The 19,665-nt window shown below is 41.0% G+C and overlaps 1 protein-coding gene across 2 annotated transcripts; it reads left to right on the forward strand.

Moving 5' to 3' along the window:
- The first annotated feature begins 3,553 nt into the window (after positions 1–3,553).
- On the forward strand, positions 3,554–18,990 carry elp6 (elongator acetyltransferase complex subunit 6). Of its 2 annotated transcripts, XM_088327679.1 has the most exons (8): positions 3,554–3,779; positions 3,914–4,004; positions 6,379–6,457; positions 7,313–7,383; positions 11,227–11,351; positions 12,882–13,095; positions 15,012–15,170; positions 18,729–18,990. In XM_088327679.1, exons 2-8 carry the CDS (start codon positions 3,951–3,953, stop codon positions 18,849–18,851), a joined length of 825 nt encoding a protein of 274 aa, XP_088183805.1. In that variant the 5' UTR covers positions 3,554–3,779; positions 3,914–3,950; the 3' UTR covers positions 18,852–18,990. The 2 variants fall into 2 exon arrangements, with proteins under 2 accessions (XP_088183805.1, XP_088183804.1); XM_088327678.1 differs by having other exon boundaries at positions 3,557–4,004.
- The last annotated feature ends 675 nt before the right edge of the window (positions 18,991–19,665 follow it).

Here is a 19,665-nt window from a genome sequence, read left to right on the forward strand (position 1 = left end):
ATCAAATGCGACCAGGGTTGGGTAGGGTTACTTTAACTGGATTACTTTCAATGACTTTTGGATGACTCCAATACCAAATATGGTAATAAAAGACAAAAGAAACTAAATATGACTGAAATGATGACTCACAACACGTGGTAAGCTTTGTCTCCTGGCTTTGATCTCTTTGATCTCCGGCAAAACGAACATAAAATGCGACCAGGGATGGGTAGGGTAGGGTTACTTTATTTGGATTATTTTCAATGACTTTTGGATGACTCCGATACCAAAGATGCTAATAAAAGACAAAAGAAACTAAATATGACTAAAATGATGACTCACAACACGTGGTAAGCTTTCTCTCCTGGCTTTGATCTCTGGCAAAACTAAATAAATAAAATAATAAAAACTAAAATAAATCCAAACAGCTTTTTGCCGTTCCATGAATTCCGTTACTCCCCAAGCCTGCACAAAATGGAGTCATTTTATTCCTATTGAGTTTCTTTTGTCTTTTATGAGCATATTTGCTATTGGAGTCATCCAAGAGTAACTGAAAGTAATCAAGTTAAAGTAACCCTACCCAACCCTGTTTATATTTAGATAAAAAATGTCTGCACAAGAGGACCATCCCTCTGACAGTTCAGCCTATGCTGACTTTTCCAGGTGATAGAACATTTCTATCCTGTTGATCGGTGGTATAGAACCATCAATTTGTGGACGCGAGTGTTTTAAGATGTTCTTTTTTTCCTCTCCTCCGCTGGGATTGAGACCGTTTCTGATTGGCTGGAATTGTGGTGGAATGATGTTGTTAGCATGCAGAAGGAAGCCCTGTGATTGGCTCCCTGCCCAACACAGAAAGACGCAGGCATGCATGGGTGCATACGGGATGAATTTGCAGCATGTGGAAAAGACTCATAAAGTGGGGCAGGATATCATGCATTTATGAGTGTGACCATGCTTGGTTTCTGGATTTTATAGGAAAAAAACTCATCTTGTTTATAAAAGACGTTTTCTTAACATCTCAACCTCTCACTCTGCACACATAGAAACACACGCAAACTAAAGAAGAAGAATATGTGCCATCGCCTTTGTTATGGGAATAGCTTTTCCTTCCTCCACGTTTTGGTTATGAGACCAAAAGCCGATAGAAATAAGAGCTGTGGGCAGCGTTGGGTAGGGTTCCTTTAACTGGATTACTTTCAGTGACTTTTGGATGACTCCAATACCAAATATGCTCATAAAAGACAAAAGAAACGAAATATGAATAAAATGACTCCATTTTGTGCAGGCTTGGGGAGTAACGGAACACATGGAAGGGCAAAAATGATGTTTGGATTTATTTTCATTTTGTTTCTGTCGCATTTGATGTTCGTTTTGCAGGAGATCAAAGAGATCAAAGCCAGGAGGGAAAGCTTACCACGTGTTGTGAGTCATCATTTCATTTCTATTTAGTTTCTTTTGTCTTTTATTAGCATATTTGGTATTGGAGTCATCCAAAAGTCATTGAAAGTAATCCAGTTCAAGTAACCCTACCCAACCCTGATAGATAGATAACAGAGTTGGGTAGGGTTACATGAACTTTATTACTTTCAATTACTTTTGGATTACTCCAATACCAAATATGCTAAAAAAAACAAAAGAAACTAAATATGAATAAAATGACTCAATTTCGTGCAGGCTTGGGGAGTAACGGAATACATGGAACGGCAAAAATGATGTTTGGATTGATTTTCATTTTGTTTCTGTCGCATTTGATGTTAGTTTTGCCGGAGATCAAAGAGATCAAAGCCAGGAGAGAAAGCTTACCACGTGTTGTGAGTCATCATTTGATTCCTATTTAGTTTCTTTTGTCTTTTATTAGCATATTTGGTATTGGAGTCATCCAAAAGTCATTGAAAGTAATCAAGTTAAAGTAACCCCACCCAACCCTGAATATAAATAAATATAGCATTCCGTTGTTTAGTATCTTTGATTTCTTTTAGGTCATCAGCCGAGTAACTGTAACATTCATCCATATCAGTAGGTGGCAGTAGATTGCTCTTTTTTTCATTCTTTTTATATGCTAATCATATGCTCTTTAGGAAGTTTGTGTTAAGAACCGCTGGAGGAGAACCCAAATGCGTGACGTTTCTGACACAAACTTTTATTTTACGGGAAATGGGGCAGTCATGCACGTTAGGCAGCAGTCTGGAAGCCAGAGGCCGACAAGATCAATACCAATTGCCCGAGCAGATATCGGACAGATGGTGTCGATACCGGACAGGACGGGACAGACAGGATTGATATCAAAACTGGAAATAGAAATTTAACAGGACAAAAATAGACGGGAACAAAACTGGAAAGCGATATTAAACAGGACAAAATAAACAGGAACAAACGGGGACAGGAAATACCGACAGGAAACAGGACCAAGTCAAAACCCACGTCTTGCGGGGCAGAGGTTCGTTGACGGACTGACAAAAGAAGAGTAAGAACACTGAACTCAAATAGACGGGCGGGGCCAATTGGGCGCCATGGCAACCGTGACACATTATCCACGTCAGTAGGTGGCAGCAGATTGCTGTATCTTTCCCTCTTATATTCCAATGATATGCTCATGAGGTAGTGTAGTGCAATTAACAGTATTTATCAACTTAGTTTTTTCAAACTAAGATTGTGCTGAAAAAAAAAATAGTACATCAGTTTGCAGTTTGTATTTTTTTTTTATGAAACTAGGAAAAACAACGAAAGGAAAAATCCTTTTTTCCCGCTGCCTGATAACTTTTGCTCAATTCTGGTATTCTTTTTCTTATTCCTTATAAAAAACTAAATAATAATTGAATTAATGATTGTCAGAATATGCAAAACTATTTGGAGACAGTTAAAGAGGTTAAACATAAATTAAAATGACAGTATTTAATAATAATAAATAAACTGTATGACTTCCTGATCTACCGCGACCACAACATATTAAAAAATGTTATATTGACAATGTAGGCAATATGATCATTTAAATTTAAAATAAACTGTATGAAACTAGTGCCGAAAAATAATAAATAAACATGCGATTTTTAAAGATGAAAATAAGTGTGCCTTGGCTCAAAAAAAGGTTGAAAAATACTGCAATAGTATCAAACATACGTTAAATCTCGACACTAAGTTTGAAACTTTTAAAGAAAATGTAAAATTTGGGCACCAAAAGATAATTTTTTTCACTTTTTATTCAATTGAATAAAAAACAACCACCAAAATATGACACATGATCGTGATAGCGATTTTAATTATCAAAAAAATTGATAATAATTAAAAGGCATTTTGAAGCACGATAAGCTCAACACTGCACCCTACTGATCGAGCGTCGTATTGCACAATATGCTGAGAATGCTTTGTGTGGATGGTTAATTCAGCTCTAGTTTTGTTTTATTTTTCTAAAACGTTTTTAAAACAAATTGATAAATTAAAACAAATTTATGGTATGAATTCGCAAAAAAACGAATCGGAAAATACTAGGGAGAACCTATATTTTGGTTGCCAGTTGACGGGTGATACAAAGATCTTCTATGAAACTGTAATGATTCTTCGTACGTGTAGTAGAAAGGTTTTGTACAGTTCTGTTTGAAAAGATGAGTTCGCTTCTATTATTCATAATGATTTTGAGAATAAATTAACCCGTGAAAAGTGTGTATTTATAACATTTTCACCTAATAATAGAGACAACATTTTCAAAGCCGAGTAAGCCTTCTACAGTATTCGAATCTATCTTCAGTTGCATGCTGCTACTTCAGGCAAGCGCAGCATTTGGCATCGTCGCTCCTTAGCCGGTGAAAATGATTTTTTTTCCTTTAAATATTGTTAGATAAGCATAGTCAGGAAATGGGAAAACAGGAATAAGAAGTGTCTCTTCATAAACTCCGAGCAAGTGCTGAGCTAATGTGTGTGTTTTCATGACTTGTAGCTAGCGTTGGCTAGCTAGCCGTTAGCATCGGCTAACGATGTTTGCAGAACTCAACAGCATCTTGAACGTCAGCCCGGAAAACTTCAGCACGGTAAGAGTCAAATCCGACACCAAGTCCACTAAAAACATATTGCATGCAAAAGTAACTCGCTTTTCATTTGAAATAACGCGTTAAATGAAACCAATGTTTGCTCACCAGTTTAAAAAAAAAACCTTTAAAAGTAACGAGTTGTACTGTAGCTACTCACTACTTTCAGTAAGTATCCGAAATACTGTGAGAGTTACTAGTTACTTGGAACAATAACTAGTTCCATTACTTTAAACAGAATTTGAAATTTTATGAGGTAGTTGTTGCATATAACTTTATCATATTTAGATAGATAGATAGATACTTTATTCATCCCCGAAGGGAAATTCACATTTCCAGCAGCATCCCTGAGCTGAGAACAGTACAATAATAAAGCCAAAAGAATACAATATACAAATACCCAGTGTGACGTGCAAATGCCCACTGTAGCGTGTTATATAGAATAACTAAATAGTGCTACACAGAATACATATTGCAATAAGATTCGGTAATATGCAATGTAGGTGGTGTGGTTTACTGTGGGCTTTTACTCTGCCGGGTAGAGTTAAAGAGCCTCATGGCATGAGGAAGAAAAGATCTCTTCAGTCTGTCCATAGTACAAGACAGTGACAGCAGTCTGTCGCTGAAACTGCTCTTCTGTCTGGAGATAATGCTGTGTAGTGGATGCGATTGTCCATGATTGACCGCAGCTTTTTCAGTGCCCGTCTCTCAGCTACTGTTGTTAGGCTGTCCAGCTCTTTGCCCACAACAGAGCTCGCTTTCCTAGCCAGTTTATTGAGACGAGAGGCATCCTTCTTCTTGACGCTGCCTCCCCGACACGCTGCCGCATAGAAGAGGGCGCTTGCCACTACTGTCTCATAGAATATTTTCAGGAGCTTTTTGCAGATGTTGAAGGAGGCCAGCCTTCTGAGGAAGTAAAGTCGGCTTTGCCCTTTCCTACATAGAGCTTCTGTGTTGGCAGTCCAGTCCAGTTTGTTGTCCAGCTGCACACCCAGGTATTTGTAGGTCTGGACAAATTCTACACATTCTCCCTTGATGGTTACAGGAACCGGGTGAGTTCTGGTTCTCCTGAAGTCCACCACCATCTCTCTGGTCTCGGTGGTGTTTAGGTGCAGGTGGTTTGCGTCGCTCCATCGGACAAAGTCCCGAATCAATTTCCTGTACTCCTCCTCCTGCCCGTTTCTGATACATCCCACGATCGCAGTGTCGTCGGCAAACTTTTGCACATGGCGGGACTCAGAGTTGTACTTAAAGTCCGATGTATATAGAGTGAATAGGAACGGAGAGAGAACGGTCCCCTGCGGAGATCCTGTGCTGCTAACCACAGTGTCCGATGTACAGCCCCCCTGTTTCACATACTGCGGTCTGCCTGTCAGGTAGTCCGTAATCCATTCTACAAGGTGTGAGCTAACTCCCATCTCTGTCAGTTTCCTACTCAGTAGCAGAGGCTGTATGGTATTGAAGGCACTGGAGAAGTCCAAAAATGTAATCCTCACAGCCCCCTTCGCCCTATCCAGGTGAGAGAGGGATCGGTGTAACATGTATACTATAGCATCCTCCACTCCCACCTTCTCCTGGTAAGCAAATTGCAGTGGGTCGATGGCGTGACGGACCTGTAGCCTCAGGTGGTGCAGCAGCAGCCTCTCCATGGTCTTCATCACATGTGATGTCAGGGCGACCGGCCTGAAGTCGTTGAGTTCCTCAGGTCTTGATTTCTTTGGGACTGGGATGATGCAGGATGTTTTCCACAGCTGAGGGACTCTCTCCTGTTCAAGGCTCAGGTTGAAGATGCGCTGTAGAGGGTCTCCCAGCTTAGACGCACAGGCTTTCAGCAGTCGGGGGGATACTCCATCCGGACCAGCTGCCTTGCTGGTTCGTAGCCTTCTCAGCTCTCCACACACCTGGGCTGAAGTCATTTTTAGTGGGGGGATGTCTTCCATGCTAGTGCAGTATCCATCCATTATCTTCACTGCTTATCATCAGTAGGGTCGCAGGGGTGCTGGAGCCCATTCCAGCTATCTCCGGGCAGTGGACCTTAACTGGTTACCAGCTAGTTGCAGGGCACACAGAGACAGACAACTCACTCGCTCATTCACACCTAGGGTCAATTTGGACTGGTCAATGAACCTGACATGCATGTTTTTGGAATGTGTGAGGAAACCGGAGTGCCCGGAGGAAACCCACGCAAGCACGGGGAGAACATGCAAACTCCAGACAGGAAGGTTCGATCTCATGACCTCAGAACTATGCCGCACACACGCTAACCACTGCTCCGCTGTGCTGTCTTATAACAGTTATCTTCTTGAAATATAACTATTGTGAAAACAGTGTTTAAAATCAATGACATACAAATTGTGGTTTATTTTCTTGTTGTCAGGGAGAATTTGTCCTGCTGTCTGACCAGCAGAGCGACGCCTCCTTCCTGGTCCACCACTTTCTCGGTTTCTACCTGAGAGGTAAGCGTGCATCAAAGCGGCGCCGCCACCGAGCGGCTGCCTTTCCAGCAGCTCCCCTGTTATCTCTCACTTTTTGTGATTTTTTTTGTTTTATTGTCTGCTTCTATCTTCGGCGTTTTTCTTCCCGTTTTACACTATGGATTACTTTCTATCCTATGGACATGGGTTTTAGCGCACAAAAATGCGTTTATTCAAGGAATCAACTCCTTGCCCTGAAGAATTCTCGTGCCGGCGTGATGAAGGGGCCTATCGTGGAAGAAGAGCCGGAGCTAGCGAAGCGGCTAGCGGCGTTATAAGTCTTCGGTACCATCCGTAATCATGGTAAATGTGAACTCACGACCAAATAAGACCAACGAGTGCTGGTGGAAAACATCGAAGCGCACAGGGAGCGCAGTTGCCGTGTTTTGCGGAAACATGGCTCACGTTTAGCATTCCGGACGCTAACGTGTAGCCACCCGGAGCTACCCGGAGCTATCCGGCTTCAGCGCCGCTATACAGAGGCCCGGAAGCCTGCGGGAATCGGAGAGGAGGCGGACTCGCTAACACGAGGTGGTGTATCCCTGGACACAAAGAAAAGATTTCCATCTGCCGCAGGGATGTCGAACTTTTGAACTAGCGTGTGACGTCATCCACTCCGCTACAAGCACCCCTAGGGCATCATGTTAATCTGTTAATAAACAACAGGGTTATCTGTTGGAAGTGTGAATTTCCCTACGGGGATGAATAAAGTATCTATCTATCTAAGATGACGGACATATTCAAAGATGACGGCAAAGAATACAAACACTCGTATTACAAGTTTAAAAAAAAAAAAAAAAGTATGGTTCACTGAAGTGTTTTGTTTTTCCTTTTCAGCAGGCTGCCAAGTCTGTTTCGTGGCACTGGCACAGTCGTGGAGTCACTACAGTGCAGTTAGCCAAAGACTGGTATGATGAATTGACTCGCTTGTTGGATTATTCAATTCCATTTATGATCTGACTACCACACTCGGGGCATATACAGGGTGACCCAAAAAGATCTCATCTCATCTCATTAGCTGCACCGCTTATCCTCAGTAGGGTCGCGGGGGTGCTGGAGCCCATCCCAGCAATCATCGGGCAGTGGGCAGGGGACACCCTGAACTGGTTGCCAGCCAATCGCAGGGCACACGGGGACAGACAACTCACTCGCTCATTCACACCTAGGGACAATTTGGACCGGCCAATCCACCTGAAATGCATGTCTTTGGAATGTGGGAGGAAACCGGAGTGCCCGGAAGAAACCCAAACAAGCACAGGAAGAACATACAAACTCCGCACAGGAAGTCCGGTAGCTGGATTTGAACCCACACAGGAGGTTCCCGAGACTTTAGAACTGTGCCACACACGCGCTAACCACTGCGCCGCCGTGCCGCCCGACCCAAAAAGATGCGTACCCTTATTTTATTTGATAAAAAAAATCCATTTTTTAACGAATTTCTTTTCTGTTGCAGGACGGACGTGAAAGGTGAACCTATGGATGATCATTTGCAGCTAGAGTTGCCCTGAAAATGTCTTGGACAAATCAGCAGAAGATGTTCTCCTTGGAGACTCATTTTGCGACAAAATCATACCAGAGTGTACAGATTCCGTTCAGAAAGCGTTTCCATTCTCGCAACTTTCCATCAAAATCAACAAAAAAAAGGCTCACGGCCACTCAGGCAGTACATTTAACGGAATGAAGCGGCCTCTGAAGCACAAAAAATATTGTATTTTGCTATTGACGTGCCCGGAAAGCAAAAAATGGGCTTCATCTGAGAACCAAACGTTCTCGAGAAAGTTTTCATCATTTTCAAGCACATTACAGAACTGTTCACACAATGTTACTGGCTTTTACTTGTCAGCATCAGTTCATTTTTGCTCGATTTGGATCCTGGGTTAGGTTCATTCCGAGTTCTTGGCTGCGTCCTACTGAGTCCCTCACTGCAGCAATGTTTTCTTCTGTCCTTGCACTCTTCTTCCTGCCTGAATAAGTTCCCCCTGTGGCTTTTCAACATAGGTCCACTACAGTTCCATGCTCTCTGAACTTCTTCATCCAACAAACACTCCTTGATTTTGATGGAAAGTTGCGACAATGGAAACTCTTTCCAAATGGAATCTTTACACTCTGGTATGATTTTGTGGCAAAATAGGTCTCCAGGGAGAATATCGTCTGCTGATTTGTCCAAGATATTTTCAGGACAACTATAGCTGCAAATGATCATCCAAAGGTTCACCTTTCACGTCTGGCAACAGAAAAGACATTCGTTAAAAAATGGATTTTTTTTATCCAATAAAATATGGGTACGCATCTTTTTGGGTCACCCTGTGCGGTGTTCTCGTTTGCCCCGTCCCTGCGTCCTAGACGCATGATTTTTGCTGGGGACGCATAGTCTCAAATCATCGTGCGTCCCCAGGACGCATCGTTTTTGACACCAAATTGTCATTATTACCCCATTACTTTTTTTTTTTTACAAAGATTTACCGCACCCCAAACTTTTCGCCAGGCAGATCCGCCATTGTTGTTTTGGTCTCCCTCCGATCTCGGCCAACGAGATCTCGTTGCTTCGAGATGACATCATTGTTGTGGCGGTTGTCCAGTGAAAGAGAAGTATGCCTCCGTAAAAAACAGTTGGTATTAGGTGCAAATCAACAAAAAATGGTCTTTTCTTCAGTGTCGGTAATAAGTCGAAACGTAACACAGAAAATGGTAACAACGGCAATAATTTTGGCACGAAAAAACGACGAAGAAATTCTTCAGAAGACCGCGAAGGCAAGGAAAACACGTGTGTCGAAGCGAACGATTCGACGAAAGAAAAACAAAATAATACTCCTAAGCAAGATAAGGACTTTTCTGCCAAAATGGACTCAATTATCTTCCCGGTGACGCTATGAGGAGGATGATAATGGATTGGACCTTGAGAAAGCATTACAACTGTGGCGGGACAGCAAACCACCAAGAATATATGAACTGAAAAATCTGAAGTGATATCTGCTTTGTATTACCAATTAACTGATGATTAAAACTGCATGATTATATAAATATTTCAGCAATATTATTTTGTATAGTGTACAATATTGTGAACTGAAAAATCTGAAGTGATAACTGCTTTGTATTGCCAATTAAATGTGATGATTAAAACTGAATTAAAATATAGATTAATATAATTATTTCAGCAATAATATTCTGTATAATGTACAATATTGTTGTGAACTGAAAAATCTTGAAGTTATAAGTGATTTGTATTACCAATAAACTGTGATGATTATAACCGAATGAATATATAGATTTATAGATTTATTTATATATTTGTTGCCGATTTACAATTTCAACCTGGATGACACAAAATTTTGGGGAGCCATAGATCTCTGTTGGGACCCATAGATTTTTGAGCATGCGAGTCCCCGGGACCCATCACTTTTCACAGCTCAAATGAACACTGTTATATGTATTTTCATCAAAAATAGATCATCTTTTGTAATTTTGTTAGGACCAGGGGTGGGCCAGGTAGGGGTAAACGTTTGGGCAGATCATGGAGACCTTTTACCATTTTTGTAATTTATGAACAAATATACTGTTCATGCAGACATCTAAATGTTACTTTTCATTATATTTGTTTTAATAAAATTAGTGTCATTGAAACGGTTTTGAACCACTCACAATTAAAGCAAAATAATATATTAGGAATCTGTCTTAAGCACGAATAGGAAATTCAGTTTTGTATTACTGTCGTTGCATGATTTTAGTATTTTTTTAGTAATCCTGCAGTCAGTTTTTTGTAATATTTTGTAGTCATACTGTAGTTTTATCATTTTAGTATTTCTTAATTAGTATTATGGAAGTGTTTTTGTAGCATTTTGTAGAGTTTCTGTAGTAGGATTTTTGCAGTAAATCTGTACTATTTTTGTAGTATTACTGTAGTAATGTAGTACTTCTGTCGTTGTATTTTTTTTCCTTTTTTTGGTCATATTTTTGTAATCCTATTTTGTACTATAGTATTACTGTAGTGGTATTTCTATAGTATTTTAAAATTATTTTCATCATATTATCTTTTTAGTATTTCTGTAGTATTTTAGTAGTCTTTCTATTGTATTTGTCTAATATTACTGTAGTTTCCTTTTTGTAGTATTTCTGTTGGAATATTTTTGTAGTATTTATTTTGGCTTGCAGAGGGATGGGTGCCACCAGGCTCTACTTGCCCAAGACACACCACAGGAAATGGTGCCTCTACCATCCGTGTGCTTAAGGGATCCAACCAACCATTTTTGTGTTATAATATTACGTAGTAGTATTTGTGTATTATTTCTATTGTCTTTTTTTTCTCTTTAGGATGAAATCAAAATGATGTATTAGGTTTCAGTTTTTAGGCACTAAATTTGCTATTTAGTTTTGCAGTAGTTTTGTAGACAAGAGTTGTCTGTCCCTGTGTGCCCTGCGATTGGCTGGCAACCAGTTCAGGGTGTCCCCTGCCCACTGCCCGAAGATGGCTGGGATGGGCTCCAGCCCCCCCGCGACCCTAATGAGGATAAGCGGTACGGCTAATGAGATGAGTTAAAAATATATTATTTGTATTATAGGTCATGTGTTTAGCCCGCTATTCAAATCAATGTTACTGAGGTTTTTTTTGTACAACTAGGCGGCACTCGATATTACACACTGGCCCTTTAACAGATTTGTTTTTCACCAGCGTGTTTTTGAGTGAACTGGCCATTAGAAAAGGCTCATAATGCCATGCATTAAGAATGTTAACAATTTGTATTGTGTGTGTTCAGGGTGTGAATCTGTCTCAGGCCAAGGAAAAGGGACAACTGATTTTCCTTGAAGGACTCAACGAGTCCTTGTCCATTCTGAATCCCAATGATGCAAGAACAGGAAGTGGGGCCATGGATTTCCTCAGGTGATTGACATTTTCCCCATCCTCCAAAAATTTAAATCACCCTATTTTCTGGACTGCAAGTCGCTCCCGAGTATTCGTGACACCGGCCAAAAATAATGTATGATTAAGAAGGAAAGAACGTGTAAAAGTCTCACTCGGAGTAAGTTGCCAGTCTGAAACGAGATACCCGAATACGATAAAGTCGGTATAACTCGCCCATATTATATATTCCACTCCTGAAACAATTATTCACAATCATGGTCTGGTTACCAGCGTTCCCTCTGAGCTGCGCTCATGCGCAATCGCGCACTGCTCGCACATTCTCAGCGCACAAGAAAATCTAGCCAGCGCACAAAAATCAGGGCTCAAAATTACTAATTAAGAAGCCAATTAAGTCAAAGTTACTGTGCATGAAGGTAAAAATACACAGGTTCCCCCGACGTTGTGTCCTAAATGCAGTATTTTGAAGTCGAGTCGAAGGAGAACGAAGTTGAGTAAAGTTAGTAGAGTTTGTCGAGAACCGGCTTCTTCGGCTCGGCTCACTAAAAGGAAACGGCTCTTTCGGGTCCTAAACGGCTCTTCGGGTTGTTTTTGCTTCTTTCATCCCAACATGACCAAATATGATTTAAAATTATGCACAAAATGACTTAAAGGAAGGGGGAATAGAACAAAAAAGAAAAAAATACCAAAATGTAAAAGTAGTGAAAAGCTGAGAGAAAAAGAAACAAAAGGAAGAGAAAAAAGAAGGAAAATTTTAGAAAAAAGACAGTAAAAAAGAAAAGAAAGAAATGTAGGAAAAAAATAAATGGAGAACAAAAACAAAAAAGTAACAGCTAGGAAAAAATAAACACAATGAGATTTTTTTAAAGGAATTTAAAAAAAAAGTAGAAAAAAACACGGAAAAAAGAAGAAAAAGTTTGTGTTGCATTCAAATCATTTCAAATTATATCAAGTGAATCTTGTTTGCTAGTGGTGTGTGGATGTCTATTTGTAGAAGGGACAATGGGGCAAAGTAGTAGTATTTTATTTACCATTATAAATATATTTTCACTATATTTTGAGCATTTTCGTTTGGCAGGCCGGGTGTAAAGCCTGGGGGGCGTAGTTTGCCCACTGTAATCGTGTGATTAAGTTACTAACTCAGCAACTTTTTTGTATGATTTGTGAATAACTATAACTAATTACTTTGTTAAAGCCATATGCCTAAAAAGCTACTCGTCTTAGGCGTCCGTCGATTATTTAAAAAAAAGGCGGTGTTATTTCGCCAAAGTCAATATTTTCAACTTGCTCAAAAGTCGTTTCTATACAAGGTGCAAATGTTCTGGTCTACAGCACCCTCTTGCGGTTTACTTTAAAAATAACATACAGTTTTAACCCGGTAATAATGTGGCATTCATTTCACATATTTCCCTCCCAGGAGTATAAGCCCCCCCACCCCAATGACCGAACGATGAAAAAAATGCGGCTTATAGTCCAGAAAATACGGTAGTTTCCGTTTTTCTCACCCCCAAACAAATCAATTTTTTAACTTGTTTCCTCTTTTTTTGTCAGGAATCCTGAGGAAGGCCTGCGAAGCCTTTTTGAGTTTATTTCCTACAGCGTTAATCAATCCAGAGGCGCAGACGAGGGGGCACCGATGGAAGGGCGCGGCCCCCCTGTCCTGCTGGTGGATGACATTAGCATGCTGCTGAGTCTCGGCGTCGGCACCGACGCCATCTTGGATTTCAGCCATTACTGCCGGGCCACTGTCTGCTCGCGATTGAAGGTGAGCCTACGTTTCCCAAAGACGACGCGCAGTTTTGACTCCGATTGCGAAACGAACCGCGGCTTCGAAGCTTGCGTCGCGTAAACGCGGGCGTGGAAAACGAAGCCCCGTCTCGAAGCGTGTGTCGCTGACTCGGGGTCACGCGACGGTGAGAACAAAGTTTTACCCGACCGAGCTTGCATTTCTCGGCGCGTAACGAAGGTCCATCCACGGTTCGTATGGGTGCTTGAAATCCTTGAAATTGCTTGACTTTTAATGTTGTTTCGTATCTATTTTATGACTGTATTTTCATGTTTAGTTATCTTTTGGATATGTTTTTAATGATGAGGAAGAAGTGTTTTATAGCTGTTTAGGCTTCACTGGGATAATTCTGGGAGGCTGGGAATTCATTATTCATTACGGGGAAAAGTGTAGATATGAACACAGGGTTCGTACCGGTGCTTGATATGCTTAAAAATGCTTGAATTTTATTGTGTTGTTTTCAAGGTCAGAAAACTGCTTGAATTTTGAGTGAAGTGCTTGAAATTGCTGCCATGTTTCTTGGCAGTCTGACTTAAGACCTCCGACTAAATGAAGAGGAGAAAAAGCCTGAAAATGCACGTTTAAAGCTTTAACTGCCTAACGGTAGTCTGTGCAGCCCTTTGAGATCTTTTGTGATTAAGGCCTACAGTCAACGTTCCCTCTAAGCTGCGCGCGTGCGCAATCGCGCATTGCCTGCACATTCTCAGCGCACAAGAAAATCTAGCCAGCGCACAACAATCAGGGCTCGAAATTGCTAATTAAGAAGCGAATTAAGTCAAAGTTACAGTGCATGAAGGTAAAAATACAAGGGTTCCCCTGACGTTGTGTCCTAAATGAGGTAGTCTGAAGTCAATGTCGAACAAAATTGAAAAGTAAAGTCAGTAGAGTTTTTCGAGAAGCGGCTTCTCCGGCTCGGCTCACTAAGAGAACCGGCTCTTTCGGGTCCCAAACGGCTCTTCAGGTTGTTTTTGCTTCTTTAATCCCACACGACCAAATATTATGTAAAATTGTGCACAAAATGACTTAAAGGAAGGGGGGGAATAGAAAAAAAAAGAAAAAAATACCAAAATGAAAAAGTAGTGAAAAAAGAAACAAAAGGAAGAGAAAAAAGAAGGAAAATTTCAGAAAAAAGCCAGAAAAATAGAAAAGAAAGAAACAAAGGAAAAAAAGTAAATAGAGAACAAAAAGAAAAAGGTAACAGCTAGGAAAAAACAAAGGAATTAAAAAAAAAAATGGGAAAAAGGAGAAAAAGTTTGGGTTGCATTCAAATAATTATATCAAGTCAATCTTGTACTTCCACTAAAAAAATGTGATTAAATACAGTTCTGTATCTTGCAACCGACTCAATAAGCCCCCAAAAATGTTAGTATTATGCCTCAAAAGATACAAGGGGGGAAAAAAAATGAAAATCTTGTGAGAGAATTGTAAAAACAAATGACGTTTGTAGGCTGTAAAACTTTTGCAATAATACATGAGTCAATTCATTCAAAAGTGAAACATAATTTTGCATTGCCGGAAACTCAGCAAAATGTAACGTGATCTCAAGTTTGATAAATAATTATCTTGCCCTTTGAGACTCTTCGTGATTTAGGGCTATACAAATAAAAATGACTTGACTTGACTTGACTTGCCACACTTGGGATTGCCGTTGCTCAATGTTGTTTCAAGCGTTGCTCACAGACATTGTGTAAACGCTCAGACTCCCCTGGAAAATGACAGGGAACATTGCCTACCGTACTCGAAGAAACGTGACTTGATATTACATTGCTATGTATAGCTGCAATTCTGCTGGAGTGCAGCAAAGGGCGGTAAAGAGTCAAGACGAACCAAAGACAGATTGTCCAATGCGTCACGGGTTCATGGGGCTTCACTTTGCCCATCGTTACCGTCGGCAGGGCGACGTGGTGATGCTGCTGCGCCGCAACGGAGACGAGGACGAAGGAGGAAGCGACGACGGCTCGGAGAGGCTGCTGAGGGGTTTGACTCACATGTGCAGCCTCGCTCTCCATGTACTCAGCTTACCGACGGGATATTGCAAGGACATCCATGGACAGGTGAACACATGATTCAAATTGATGTTTTATTTTTTCACCCTCACTGGTCATCGTGTACAAAGTTTGAATACAGTGGAACCTCGGTTCTTGACCATAATCTGTTCCAGAGCCCCGTTCGAAAACCGATTTGTTCGATCACCGAAATCATTTTTTCCATTAAAAATAATGTAAATCGTTTTAATCCGTTCCAACGCCATGAATGATTACCTCGAATGTTTAACGGAAACATAAAGCTAACCCGGGCTAATCGTACGTTCGCGTTATCGTAATCTTCCGTACAAAACGTGTAAAAATAAAAAAATCAGTTCGTTTACAAGTCATTTAGCACCCGGGTCTCCACAACAAGTTCATTGGAAAGGGGGCTCCGTTCCAACACCCTGAATGTTGGGCTCCGTTCAAACACCCTGAATGTTTAACGTAAACATGAAGCTAACCCAGGCTAATCGTACGTTCGCGTTATCGTAATCATCTGTACGAAAGATGACGCTAACTTGAACGTGTAAAAATAAAAAAAGGATAAAGAAAAGATTTATGAATAGGATTTCTTACCTTTGTGGTGGTCAGCAGAAGGCGCTCGCACACCTTCATATTTTGCGATTATTTCTTTCTTAAATGCAATAGTCGTACGCACTGCTTTTCTTTTTTCACCTGTAGCAACTTTGCTGCTTGCACTGACTTTCTTGGGAGGCATAATTAGGGGCTAAAACACGTCCTACACCTATATTAAAAGCGAAAGCAAAACGAAGCACGTGATAACAGTCGGTCAGGAAAAGAGCCATCTCCACCCGTACGCCGCTCAGCATGGCACCCTAGCGTACGCACTCAGGCATTACCGGCGTTCGAACTCCGATTTTTTGACCAAACAGCGAAGCAAGAATTTCTCCAAATTTTGGGTCGGACTCCCATTTGTTCGAACTGAGAGGCGTTCGAAAACCCAGGTTTCACTGTATATTGAAAATCAACAGCTCAGATAGACAATTGACATGACAGACCAGGAAAAGGCTGGAGCTTATCTGTGTCCTGCTTCCTTAACAACCAAAACTCTTTTCACATTATTCTACTCATGGGATCGGATTTTTATACCGAGGCGTTTGGAGTAACATAAATCACCTACCTAGCTACCTCCCTACCCCTCAAGAGGGGTGACCGACAGCAAGACAAACACGTACAATAACAAAGGAAATAAAAAAGGGAAAAAATTGCAAAAAACGCACCAAAATGTTTTTGGGACCAGGGCCAGCCCAAATGCCCAAACACCCAAACAAGTTAAGCAGCGCAGCACTTGGCACAGATGGACCGTAACAGAGATAATGAATGAATGAATGAATGAAAACTTTATTCGAACATTAAAATAAAAACAGAACTAAAACAATAACTCAACAACAAAATAATATTACCGTATTTTCCGCACTATAAGGCGCACCGGGTTATAGGGCGCACCCCGAAAAAATAGTTTTTGGTCCTATTTTTGACATACATAAGGCGCACCGGATTATAGGGCGCTACAATGGGGACGTGGACAAAACAGTCAGATAGTTCAGTCCAACTTCTTTGCCCCTTAACATTCCCAAAGCTTGCAAAGACGCGAATACGTGTCGAGAACACGTGCGGATGCGGTGTCCGTACGATGTCACTCAAATGCATCGTTCCATCATTCGAAAGGTTAAAGTCTTGGGATTCAAGAAATGCCAACCATTCCTTAGTTTCTATTTGCTTTTTCGCTCGCAACTTTACTGTGCATATGACAATAAACACTTGGAATTGAGTTGAATTTAAAAATAGACACTTCATTCCATCCATTATCTGCACCGCTTATCACAGAAACATCGAGTTCAGTCTGAAACAAGATACAGGGAAAATATATAGCCGGAGTAGCTCACCGAAGTCGTGTTCAATAACAATGTGCAACCATGGTCCTCTTATATCCGTGAATGTAGTAAATCCAGGAGAGTGAAATATTTACAAATACAGAATGGTTTCCTCTATGCCGTAGACAACCGAACTTGCTATTCACATTCATCTTTTTCGGCCAATTGCAGGCTTTGTTTTGCCGCTTTAGCCTATGCCAGCCTGTAAATGATAAAAAGGATCCGCCCCTTTACCTCCAAATAACTTTAGCCAAGAGTGATTGATTCAAATGATGATTGACTCATTGGTTAGCCAATGAAACCCCGGTAAATAAATCCCAGCATACACCGCAGACTACTTCACGTTCGGGGGGAAATCGAGTCGACGGCTGCTACATTAGTTGGAAGACTTTGCGACTTAATATTGATCCATATATAAGGCGCACTGTATTATAAGGCGCATGGTCAGCTTTTGAAAAAAATAAAGGCTTTTAGGTGCGCCTTATAGTGCGGAAAATACGTATACATAATATGTTGGAAAAGGGGTAATCAGAAGCAAAGGCTTATATTCCCTACCCTTTTCTAAAATCCCTATTAAATAAGACACATTGCCTTGCTCTGGGCTCAACAATAACACATTGTGTGTGTTTGGTCAGGTACACTCAGTGATCTAACCTACAGTAGCAAGCTTTTACCCTTGTTAGGGTTTATATTATGAAGTTCTGTGTGTGCAAAGTCAGTATATCTTATTGTATGTGGCATAGCTTCTTAACGTAACCCGTCTAGACGACTGTAATGCACTACTCTCTGGTCTCCCGAAGTCCAAAATCAAGAGCCTTCAGCTGGTACAAAATGCTGCAGCCAGGCTTTTAACTAAGACAAGAAAGTTTGATCACATGACCCCAATTTGAGCTAACCTGCATTGGCTCCCTGTTAGCTTAAGATGTAATTCTAAGGTCCTGTTGGTAGTATACAAAATCATGCATGGACTAATTTCCCCCGATGTTCCGGTCCAGAGCCTTCGCTCTGAAAACGCTAGCGCTGGTCTACTGGTGATCCCATTTGGGGTGGCAGTAGCTCAGGAGGTAGAGTGCTCGTCTTGGGATCAAGGGATCCCAGTTCGAATCCCAGCTCCTCAGTGTTATATGTGGAAGTGTCCTTGGGTAAGACACTGAACCCCTAATGCCCCCAACAAGCAGGTCAGCGCCTTACATGGTTGCCCGGTCGCTATTGGGAAATGTGAAGCACAATGTAAAACGCTTTGGGAAGTCTTGACCTGAAAAGCGCTATAGAAATGCAGATCATTTCATTTCAAGAGCCAAGAAGAAATCTGCAGATTCTGGAGCGTTCTCCATTCGGGCCCCGGTGGTGTGAAATGTGCATCCCCTCTTGAGATTCAGTCTGCAACCTCAGTGGAAATGTTTCAATCTAAGCTTAAAACACACTTCTATTCTATAGCATATGAATAACATATATCTTATGTTGATAATATGTGTATTATTTAACCTCATGTAGGTTTTAGATCAGGGGATGGTGTCAGAGTAGTCTGTAGTTTGCAATAGTCTTTGATCAGTGCAGCCCTTTGAGACTCTTTGTGATTAAGGGCCAAACAAATAAACAGGACTTGACTATATCTTCCTGTATTATCAAAGGATTGTGTATACAGTGACGTACTAACGGAATGAAATGGCAAACTTGTTTGTATGTTCAGGTGGAGGTGTGTGACAGGAGGGGACAACCCGGCGCGCAAGAAAAAAAAGTCACCTTTCAGTATAAAGTCCACGATAGAGGGGCCTCTTTCTTCGCTCCGGGGACTTCTAGTGCTGTTCTCTAAAAAAAAAAAAAAACGTCCGGACAGTTGATGGTTCAAGTCTGGATGCTTCCAAGAATCAAAGAGCTGTTTTATCATGAAATGAGGACGGTTGATTTATAAGCCTTTTCAGTGATATTCTGATTAAATCTTTTGTAATATGTGTTTGGGTCCTGTTTCAATTTTCAAATGACACACAGGGTTCGAATGGGTGCTTGAAATCCTCGAAAAATGCTTACCGTAAATTCCAGACTATAGGCTGCTACTTTTTTCCCTAACTTTCAACCCTGCAGCTTATTCAGTGATGCGGCCAATTGATGTCATTTTTCTAACGGCCGCCAGCGGCGCTCGAGTGTTGCTACCATTAACTGCCCTGTCAAAGCTATATTATTATTATTAAAGCTTTGAAAACTCTCTCAGTGTACCGTCTTTCTTTGAAAATATGTGTAACCCGTGCATAATATGTATTTGCAAATGTATATTTTTTGATGTATTTATTTGTATTTATTTTAGACACTTATTCTGATATTTTTTGCACGGGTGAACGAAAAATGAGGGGCGGAACAAACGCGGGGTGCCGAGTTTAAGTGGGGACCGCTAAAGGTGAGGGACAGACAAGGAAAGAAGAGGGGGTAAAAAGTTGGTTCAAGAAAAAGGAGTTGCATGAGTAAATGTGTTCATCTGATATATTTTTCCCACCCTTACCTTTGGAAATATACACTTTTTTCCTTGGATTACTTTCAACGGGACCCGGACTCTGCAGGTCTGCATCAAACCTTAAGTACCGGTATCATTTTCCGTTCATTTTGCCGGCTGTGATTTTTGAACTGTGTTTTTG

This window comes from Urocampus carinirostris, chromosome 2 (genome assembly GCF_059441175.1).
Source record: "Urocampus carinirostris isolate Australia breed hairy pipefish chromosome 2, RoL_Ucar_1.0, whole genome shotgun sequence".
NCBI lineage: Eukaryota > Metazoa > Chordata > Actinopteri > Syngnathiformes > Syngnathidae > Urocampus > Urocampus carinirostris.

What these genes read in the sequence shown, in the direction of transcription:
- elp6 (XM_088327679.1), top strand. Translation starts at nt 3,951, where the DNA reads ATGTTTGCAGAACTCAACAGCATCTTGAACGTCAGCCCGGAAAACTTC. An exon ending in TCTCGGTTTCTACCTGAGAG is followed by an intron (nt 6,458 to 7,312) that starts GTAAGCGTGCAT and finishes TTTCCTTTTCAG; the next exon opens with CAGGCTGCCAAGTCTGTTTC. An exon ending in GCAAGGACATCCATGGACAG is followed by an intron (nt 15,171 to 18,728) that starts GTGAACACATGA and finishes TTGTATGTTCAG; the next exon opens with GTGGAGGTGTGTGACAGGAG.